The sequence below is a fragment of the Rosa chinensis genome, chromosome 2 (assembly GCF_002994745.2).
Source record: "Rosa chinensis cultivar Old Blush chromosome 2, RchiOBHm-V2, whole genome shotgun sequence".
NCBI lineage: Eukaryota > Viridiplantae > Streptophyta > Magnoliopsida > Rosales > Rosaceae > Rosa > Rosa chinensis.
In genome coordinates this window covers 81,527,505-81,537,424 of record NC_037089.1, presented here as the reverse complement: position 1 = coordinate 81,537,424, position 9,920 = coordinate 81,527,505, and the positions used below count along the sequence as shown (strand labels likewise).

At 38.4% G+C, this 9,920-nt stretch overlaps 1 protein-coding gene across 13 annotated transcripts; it reads left to right on the top strand.

Annotated features, from left to right (window-relative positions):
- The first annotated feature begins 660 nt into the window (after positions 1 to 660).
- On the top strand, positions 661 to 5,044 carry LOC112185969 (probable E3 ubiquitin-protein ligase ARI8). Of its 13 annotated transcripts, none has more exons than XR_005806100.1 (9): positions 661 to 1,052; positions 1,404 to 2,299; positions 2,485 to 2,575; positions 2,684 to 2,773; positions 3,022 to 3,066; positions 3,434 to 3,505; positions 3,884 to 3,955; positions 4,105 to 4,234; positions 4,658 to 4,794. XR_005806100.1 is itself a non-coding variant. In XM_024324309.2 (9 exons), the coding sequence occupies exons 3-9, from the start codon at positions 2,256 to 2,258 to the stop codon at positions 4,799 to 4,801; spliced, it is 558 nt and encodes a 185-aa protein (XP_024180077.1). In that variant the 5' UTR covers positions 661 to 1,052; positions 1,404 to 1,492; positions 2,192 to 2,255; the 3' UTR covers positions 4,802 to 5,044. The 13 variants fall into 13 exon arrangements, 12 of the variants coding, with proteins under 12 accessions (XP_024180077.1, XP_024180079.1, XP_040370068.1 ...); XM_024324309.2 differs by lacking the exon at positions 4,105 to 4,234 and having other exon boundaries at positions 1,404 to 1,492; positions 2,192 to 2,299; positions 4,658 to 5,044; XM_024324311.2 differs by having other exon boundaries at positions 4,109 to 4,234.
- Positions 5,045 to 9,920: the final 4,876 nt, after the last annotated feature.

Sequence of the window (9,920 nt, the reverse complement as noted above, 5' to 3'; positions counted from 1 at the left end):
TTAAATTGTTATTTCCGATTAAAAAATAAGTGAAAGGTCTTGTGCATTTCTATTTTTCATGAACAATTGATGGTAAATAGACTGAGGTCATTTTTGAAAGTCTTGATACGTTTTTTTTATTACTTTTGAAAGTAAACTACCATTATGTTATTTTTGTTTGATGTAAAAAAAATTTAAACCCGTTAGTGAAAATTTGTGGTGAGTTACATAGGGAGAGTTAAGCGGTGTCGGCCGCCATGAAGAGTTGGATATGCGTGATTACCCCGATCTTTATATGTTTTAGCGTCGTGTCTATTTCTGCTCCGAAGAAGAATGTTTAAGAGGTTTCAATCTTCTGCTGTCAGGATGTGAGTCATGTGACCAACGTTGAAAAAATAAAAACCATGAATTAGTTTATTAAAACAAGTCGCAGTTGCATGAATTGATTGTTGGTCGATGGTGAATCTACAAAGAAGTGATGAACGCGTCAGACTTTGCCACAAGTCTTTTTTCCAAAAGTAACATTCCAAAACACCCTTTGGGTGGGGGCCCGTGTTGGCTTTGCATGTGATGTTCCCAACGTAATCAGTAATCCAGTGTTTTGGATTTTAGGCTACGTTTGGGGGAGCTTTTAAGCGCCCCTGCTTGTAAGCACAACCTACCTTGGTGTTTGGTAAAGTTCCTAACAGCCAACTTCTCTACGAAGCACCGGCTTTTTGGACGTAAAAGCAGAAGCCACTCTAGGCCTGCTTTTAGAAGCCAGAAGCAGCGAAGGTTTAATGAAATTTTCAAAATACCATTGGGTACCGTCATGAACTTGAAGGAATTACACACACGACCAGCCTCTTCTCTTCCTCTTCCTCGACCAGTTCTTCTCCCTCAACTCTCTCTCTCTCTCTCTCTCTCTCTCGGTGCTAGGACGACATCTCGTGCACCATCGGCGCCTCCACCTTTGCTCTCCCTGGTGGCCACCATGGTGTCCTGCTCCAGGCTGTGATTATGCTATAGATTTTATTGTTGGTAGTGGAAGCTATGATGTTACTTGCCGCTGTTCATATAGCTTTTGATGGAACGTGAGTGTCTCTGAATTTCTCTAAGATAAACTTCTTCACTGATTATAGATAGTGAATTGCATGTCTGTGCTCATCAATTACCCATGGATAGGGGATGCCAGAAATCTCCAAATATTAGAATGTCAAATAAGATAAGGATATATCAGATAAACTTCTTCACTGGATTTGTATCACTTTTTTCTCTGTATCAATCTCCAAAAATTAGAATGTCAAATAAGATAAGGATATATCAGATAAAATGCATTCTTGGATATCAATTCCTCGAAAAATACTTGCCAAAAAGTTAGCTGCTTATGGATTTGTAGTATCTGGGCTTTATGGCATTTACATATTGTGAATTTGACTTTGCAGTGTACTGAAGAAGCTCATCGCCCCGTTGATTGTGGCACAGTGGCCAAATGGATATTGAAGAACAGTGCCGAATCTGAAAATATGAATTGATATGGAATATCTTAGTTATTGATAGGAAAGTAAAATTATAAAGTTCAAAGAAAGTTATTTAGATGTGAACGCTGGACTTCCTTGGACCATAGGATTGCAGATTGCTGAGATGATAACCTATGTGCAGATATAAAGCGGTTGCGTGGCCCAAGATGTACCATCATAATTGTGCTGGCCTGTCTACCCTTGTCCACCTGGATATATATACTTTAATTGTATTATAGCATAAGAATGTAGTTTGTTAGATATTGCAGAAATGTCAATATTAAACACTGAGTTATTAATGATTCTATAAATTATTGAAGGGAGGGAAATATCTTAACAAAATCATGATATTTCATTTCTAGTATAAGTATTTTTCCGGGAACAATAGCTAAGAAAGATAGGTATTTGTCTGGGTTAATTACAGCAGTCATGAATTGAAAGATAATATATGTTTCAAGATTCCTTCTGTTTTAAATGATTTATTATATTTATTGAAGAGTCTATCCGAAATCATCCTCAAGAACTTAAATCTCTCTCTCTCTCTCTCTCTCTCTCTCTATTGTATCAATTGGCACATGGAAATCAGAGGGCTGGTTGGTTCAATAAAAATCTAAACTCCCCAACACATTATAAACAGTGGCTGCAAAAATCCTGTAGTTGTCTGTATTTATGTATAGGCCTCATTGCTAAGTTGTATGGCTGCTGGATTTCAGGATATTGGCTAATTCCAAGCCTTGCCCCAAGTGCAAATGACCCATTGAGAAAAACCAAGGCTGTATGCATATCACTTGCACACCACCTTGTAAATTTGAGTTTTGCTGGTAAGCATTTTCGCAATGTGGTTGCTTGCCTTTTGTTTCTGGTGTGCTTTAATTTTGTAAAACGGTGTTTATCACCTTAGGCTCCTCTTATTGTCTTCTAGATACACTATCTTGGTATCTCAAAGCTGCATTGCATGTTATCATGCATCTTCTGTGAACTCTAATGCATTTGTACATGCCTTCAGGCTCTGTCTTGGTGCATGGTCAGAACATGGTGAGAGGACAGGTGGCTTTTATGCCTGTAACCGCTATGAGACAGCAAAGCAGGAGGGAGTGGTACGTTAACGTAGTTTGCAACTCTATTTTGATAGTTGAGGATTTTTCTCTTGTATTATTTCAGTTAGTGGCATTATTGATTGATTGTTGTGATATGGTTATTTGCAGTACGATGAGGCAGAGAAACGAAGAGAGATGGCCAAGAACTCTCTAGAGAGGTACACCCATTATTACGAAAGATGGGTAACCAATCAGTCGGTACGTACAAGTTTAATAGTTTATTTAAAGCTGGTTAACTTAAACAGAAGTTACCTGGTTTCTGTTGGCCTGATTTATTTGTGATTTGCATCACTCCTTGAGTCCTTGCCCTTGTTAATTAATATTTATAGTCAGTGTATGCCACCTTGTCCCCTCAATGAATGTGCCGACTTCCTAGTAGTTTTGATACTTCTGAAATAATTTAAGTTAAGGCAAGGCCTAAATTACTTTTTCTTTCTTCACTGCAGTCCAGACAAAAAGCACTAGCAGACTTGCAGCAGATGACTGTGCATGTAAGTAAACATTTTATTCTCTGGTCTTTCTTAATTGATGAAACTGATCCTTAAGAGCGTCTGGTTTCCTGAAATTCAGGGACTGGTCTTTTTTTGCCATGTTCTCAAATTGAAGTGCTGTTGTAGTTTAGTTTCTTCAACTTTTCTCTTCGTTTTTGGTTTAGTGGATTTCTTATCTACTGTTCTGTACATCATTTAAAAAAGAATATCATTGATTTGAATCTAGTTGTGGTTTGTTGACTTTGTTCCAGACCTCATATGATATGTGTAGAATGTCGTACCTTCCATATTATAGTAGTCTTGTTTTTTGTCCCCAACTGTTTGTTGGTTTTCTTTCAACTTATTTTCATTGTTTGTGTTATTGTAGCTTGAGAAGCTGAGCGACATCGTGATCTGGGTTGTTCTGGCTTCTGGGTTTTGGTGTTTTTGGTGGGTTGAGGTTGTTATGATTTGAAGTGGGATCAGATAAAGGATGTGAATTTGTTTAAAGATTTCTTCTTTTTTCATATCCCACACCGACTGTTTGATTGATTTGTCTTTTTGTTTCAATGGGACTTTAGTGTTTGTGTTTGATGATTCTTCAGAGCTGTGGTTTCTGATCCTTGTTGGTTTCTTAGAAAATGAATGAAATGAAAGTGATAGCAGAATTTCAATCATGCTGTGTTGTTATTTTCGACAAGGAAGAAATTTTGGCCAAACTGGGCCTTATTGTTCTGTTATGCTCAGTGGACTAGTGGAGTGTTTTACTGTTTGAGTGTCGAGTGTGAGTTTTTGTGATGATGTATTGACTGTGGTTGTATTGATGCTTGTGATGCAGATAAGCTACCGTACTCTATTAAGATCCTTCTTGAGTCTGCAATCTGTAACTGCGATGAGTTTCAGGTTAAGAGTACGTATTTGAGAAAAGTTGTAATTTGTTATCAGCATTTAGGACCCTCTTTGTCCTATGTTTGTGTTTGTGTTTATGTTTATCAGGCCTGCAGTTTTGAATATATGACCTTGTGTTTGTGTTTGTGTTTGTGTTTGCTTCACTGGAAGGCAGCTTTATTCCAAGTTTTTGGCCATTAGGTTGCTTTTTCTGCAGTTATCTATTTGCATCAAGTGCAGTTTTCTGGTTTTACGCTGTTTGCTTCTCTCTGCTGGGACTTTCTGGTTCTGAGGCCATTAGGTGTGTCTTGCATTTTGATTTTTCAATGCTTGGGGTTGATATCCAGAGTTGGTCAATGTTAATCTAGCAAGTTGTTAGACATCAGTTTATGTTCATATTCTATATAACTTGATGCTTTACAACATGTGTGGAATGATGCATTTTAATTCAGATACAAATAGGAGTTGTAAACTATTTTTCGAGTTGCAGCAGCAAGGAATTTCTTATAAAGTTACCGGTTTGTTTCTTAGACCAGAGGGCCATCATTATTCGTTTCATTAGTGTTGTGATGGTCCCAGAAATGTTACTGTAATCGTTGACATATATGTTTATAAACTGAGATGAGAGGGAAAAAAAAAACCAAGGAAATTAAGCCAATATTTATGGATGAGCAAGACCACTCTTTTTGTGTTTTCTGATACTTTTCACGGTATCTCTGAACAGCAGCTGCATGTGACAAAATCGAATGATAAGCAGCAATGTGAGGCTCAGTTTGTGAAATCCCAGCTGTGCAATTTCCATAAGCTTTGGAGCACCGTGCCGGAGTATTCATCCCATTGTCATAGCCAAGAGCAACCACCACTCTAGGCTCATTGAATGTCATCCGGTTCTTCACTTTCCCAGTACCATCGATAGACATCAAAATTTAGGTTTTTTCATGATATCAATGTCTTATTTGTAACGGTGATATTTGTCCACTGTAACATTTGCTGTATCATTATTTGCAATTTTATAAAAACATTAAGACATTATTGTTGTGTAGTATGTGACGGGATGATCTATTATCGTGTATTATGTGTTAAATGGCGCTTGAAATTGTTCTTACTGAGTAGCCCCAATTGGTAGCAACAAATCCGTATGAGTCTGTTTTTACTAGATCTTGAATGTGATGATCAACCAAACTAATTAAGGCAATCATTCATGTCCAAATTGGTCATTCCACAAACAAAAAGCATAAGTCAGTTTTGATTTTACCAAACACTTTACCACTGTTTTTTTCACTGATAACACTTATAAAAAACCAATTTACCAAACATTCAGCTGCTTTGCTTTTCAGTCACTTATTCTCAGAAATAAGCAGAAGTCAGTTTTTTCTCAAAGAACAGCCATACCAAACATAGCCTTAGTGGGGCCAGGGAAACACACTGGTATTCATGGGCCTATTAGGAGATCAGATTCTTGTGTGGGGCAGTTGTAGTGTTGCTGCTGAACGATTACTGTCGTAATTGTCTAGTAGGAGGGTATTTTGAGTATTGCACTTTTAAAAAGTAGCGGCAGAAATAAGGAGAAAATTTTCTGGTGTTTGATTGGTCAGACAGACGTACCATGTGTTTGGTACGGACAAAGAATTTTCTTGAGAAACCCCCTTATTTCCATTAAACCCGAGCAGAGGAATAATACAACAAGAGAAAGAGCTCTGGAGTAAGGTATAAATGGAAGTAATGCCGGAAACCACTCCTGTTACCCCTCATCAGCAGGTGCACATGTAAGTATATCTATAAACATCTACTATTCTTTTTGTCTTCCATTGTCCAAATTTGTGTTATCTCTGCTCTTACTGCTAGTTTTTGTTTTCACGCATCATCATCGTGCGTTGTTGTTCTTGGAATCTCCTTAGTAAATTATTTGTCCCTTATAGTTCTCTCTTCATGATAAGCAAGTGATGAGTCGACGTTGCTGTGGACTGTGTCAAAATTTCCCAAACCATACTGATTACTCAGACTGCTGTTTTTAGATCTTGAATACCCCCACTTGCTTCAATCCCACAACAATGATTAGGGATGTGATTTTTAGTAACTCATCGTTACACGGTTGTGATGGTCCACTTGTTGTAGACTGTCAAAATTCTCCAAACCATACTGAGGCTAGTTGCTGCATTTAGATCTTGAATACTCCCACTTGATTCAATTCCACAACAATGTTTAGGGATGTGATTTTCAGTAACTCATAGTTACAGGGTTGTGATGGTTCAGTTGCTGACTTGCTGTAGACTGTGTCAAAATTTCTCAAACCATACTTAGGCTAGCTGCTGTATTTAGCTCTTGAATACCCCGCACTCGCTTGAATCCCACAACAGTGTTGGACTTTGTGGTGATAATCATTTGGACATCAAACTCCAGATTGTTAAATGTGTTGACCATCTGCCCACCTACAAAGAAAGAAAAAAGTCTCCAACATAAAAAAAAAAAAAAAAAAAAAAGAGAAAGAAAGAGAAAAGTCAAAGAATTTTATGAATGCACATTTAGAATCTCTCTCTCTCCCCCTGTGTTATCACAAATAGTAGTCATGTATAGTTGTCCCCCCCCCCCTCTATTCACTTTTGGATTGCCCGAAATCAATCTGAAATAAACTTTTGGAGTTTTTGTTATGAAACTCGGAGATATGTTCGTGGCAAGTGTGGCAAAATTAAGTTCGATCCCCATTTCCAGTGCAGCATATAAAAGTCTTCACATTGCAAAATTACTACCATAAATGATTAGCTCCCATTGTAAGTTGTAAGCGGCTTGAACATCAAGGGTCGAAGGAAATATGTTCAATGTAATGTTCATTTGGTCATATAACAGAGTGACATTACTGTATGCTAGGATCTAGTCATCTACCTTATGAGATCGATGACCCTCATCAAGCTCACAACATTTTTTAAACGCATAGTTTATACTTTATAAGTGAGTAAATTCTATTTTATAAATGAGTAAATTCTATAACTTTAGAATTGAGTACTCTCAAACACAATATAATTTGTACCGCATAGTGTTCTCTTAAAACCAAAAACGGAGCAAACTGGTGGGTTTGATTTGGGGTTTGGGACTGCAGCAAATTTCTTAGTATTTTATTTCCACTTCTACCCAGCTTTCTGTCTCTCTTGCCCTGCAGGAATTCACTGCAGTCAACATGAGCTTCCAACATCATTTTCTTTATCTTTTTGTCAAGGATGATTAGGAAAGATTTTTGCGCCTTAACTGTTTAGTATTTCTTATGTAATCTTCAATTTTACTTCCAATTTGATTAATCTTCTCATCACCATATATAATTAACCACAGCATAGATATGGAGAGTGCGGGCCACCAGAATGCCAATGCAAGACTCGGGAGATCAGTACAAATTAATCTTTAATTCGTTCACTTTCAATTTCCTGTAGTCAAAGTTCAATTCATTAGTGTCTTGTTAAACTTTCATCAAGTTAAATTGATCAAATACTCTTATAGACAGCCTGAGCACATACTAATAAGCATCTCAGTTTTTGGTATTGTACTTTTCTGCTAAAGCTAAAAAATAGTGAAGAAAAATGGGCTGGTTCTTGAAGTAATCATTTCATTAATGATAAAAACATAGAGATTTACCACTCCAACAACAAATTAGTTGTCACACATGTTAAATTGTCCATAAACTAGTACATAGGTTGTAGGTGGATTAATAACTATAATTAGAATAAAAATTATTGTTTTCTACATCAATTGTTGTAGTTTGTGGTAAATTACGTCGACTGAAAGTATTACACAGTATATTACTTTTTTTTTATAGAAGAAATAGAATCCATTAATATCCAAAACAATTACAAAGCATTGGAATAACCGGTTGTGGTATCAACACCACGACATATATTCCTACCAAGATCCCTAGTTATGGGTCCGTCACTAACAGTAACTTCCATGAACCGAAAAGGTCCAACCCCTAACAAATTTTTACGCCTATCACCCTAGGCTACAAAGAACGATAACCAATCCCGAGTGTCCCGATACGACCTCGTCACCAACATCCAGACAAACCACTCCACCCTCTTCCACACCGTGTCCATTAACCGCCAGACCACGTGCAAGGGAAATCCACCTTTCCGTTGATAACCAAACAGCATCGAAATTGTAACATATTGTTCCTAGGAGTAACACCATATAGATGGCTCCACACCACGACCAAAACCTCCAAACCCTTGGGATCGAGAGCCCAACAGCTGCATAGATCCCCATTGTAGAAAAGAGGTCAGAGATCACCGCAGGCCAGCCGCACCCCTTCGCTGCCTTCGCCCACGACCCAGCCCACAGTGAGAAAGACCCATCGACAGCCAGCCATAGATCTTGCTGCCAACAACCCATGCTAGGAAGTAAACAAGGAAAATGGGACAGAGCCCAAACGAGGAGGCCTCCCCCAACCCTCAAGACTACGATCTAGATCTGGTGGGATCAAGATCCGGGCAAGAGGGAAGGGGGAGAAGAAACTGTTTTCAGATCTGTTTTCTCTCTCTAGCTTTTAGAGAGAGACGCTCTCCGGACTATGGTATTATTCTTTTTATAAGGGAAGGTTGATTTTGGAGTTGTTTTAGGGAGGACAAGTTTGATCAACCTGTCCTTTTTGGCTTGAAATTAATGAATTATTGAATTATTTTTTTTTTGATAGAAGGAGGTAAGCCCTTTATACCATTGCAGCTAACATATGGGCAATTACATTTGCTTTTCTACTAACATAACTAACTTACATTTGCTTTTCTACTAACATAACTAACTTTCAAATTATTATGAGATTCCAAAAGTAAATTCAGATCCTCATATAATCGTCCCAAAGCTGAAGCATTGAGGCTAGCCTGGGAAGCGAGTTGACTAGGAATTAGATCAACTGGAAAAGATCCAGTTTTTGTGTTAATTATTAGGAATTGAACTGTATCAATTTTTTTATAAATAGTTTAGTTCTGAGCTTTTTTTAGTTGAAATTTCATTATTTCAACACTATTTCAATATAAAATTCAATTTTTAAATTGAAATAGAAATATATAAAAAATCTGCACTTCAAAATTATCTTGGGTTTTAGGGTAGTAATATAGTCTCTTTTTTTTTTTAATAGAAATTGATATCATTAAGATCAATAGCCGGCAGACTGCCAATGGCTAGAGTCTAACTGTACTTACAACAAGATAGCCGGCAAGAAAATCCAGAAACCCTATTCTAAGCAAAACAGACTCATTACAAGTCGATGATAAGCTCGCTAAAATTAGTGAACTTATAAACAAAGAAACTCCGTGTCTTCTAGGGAAAAATCATTGACTAGCATCCCCATTGGCCAGGCGCGCAATTGCAGTACCAACAGAAAGCAACTTCCTAGCAAACAAATAGGAGCACCTCCTTATTCATAAGCCGCTATAACAAAAGCCAATCTCATTCCAGATAATTACCAACTCACGTAGCAGCCATGATCTGAAATTGATTGGTCATGGACCATATAACGACCTAAATACCCAAGAAGGTCCACATCTCAGGTTAGGCCTACTCTCAACATTACGTGATAAATGAGGGTGGCACGACGCCCTCCTTGAAGGCCCCCAAGACAGAGCCCAGCAGCCCAGGCCCAAAAGCACAAGCCCACACTAAAGCAAAATGGGCAGAAGCCCTAATCATGTTCTGCCATGCCATCGCCGCCGCCGGCCAACTTTCCGGGGGCCGTCCCTTCCAGCCGGACATCAGGTCGTCATTGTAGCTTGCAGACCGCCGACCAGCCAAACCACTCAGGTCAAAGCTTTGCAGACAAGAACCTCGACTCAAGTACACAAAGCATCCGGAGAACATCGCCGACTCCCGTGTCAGTTAGCCGGAGAAGTAGTGAGTAACGTGAAACTAGAGACGTTGCCGTGTAGTCCCCTAGCCCAGACGTCGAACTCCCTTGTCAAGACGCCAAGAAGGAAGCCAGATCTGCTGACCTAAATCGACCAACGCGATCTTTA

Excerpts from the sequence above, each read along its gene's own strand:
- LOC112185969 (XM_024324309.2), top strand. The coding sequence starts at position 2,256 with ATGCATATCACTTGCACACCACCTTGTAAATTTGAGTTTTGCTG. Across the intron at positions 2,576-2,683 it reads CAGCAAAGCAGGAGGGAGTG|TACGATGAGGCAGAGAAACG; the intron begins GTACGTTAACGT and ends GGTTATTTGCAG. Across the intron at positions 2,774-3,021 it reads GATGGGTAACCAATCAGTCG|TCCAGACAAAAAGCACTAGC; the intron begins GTACGTACAAGT and ends TCTTCACTGCAG.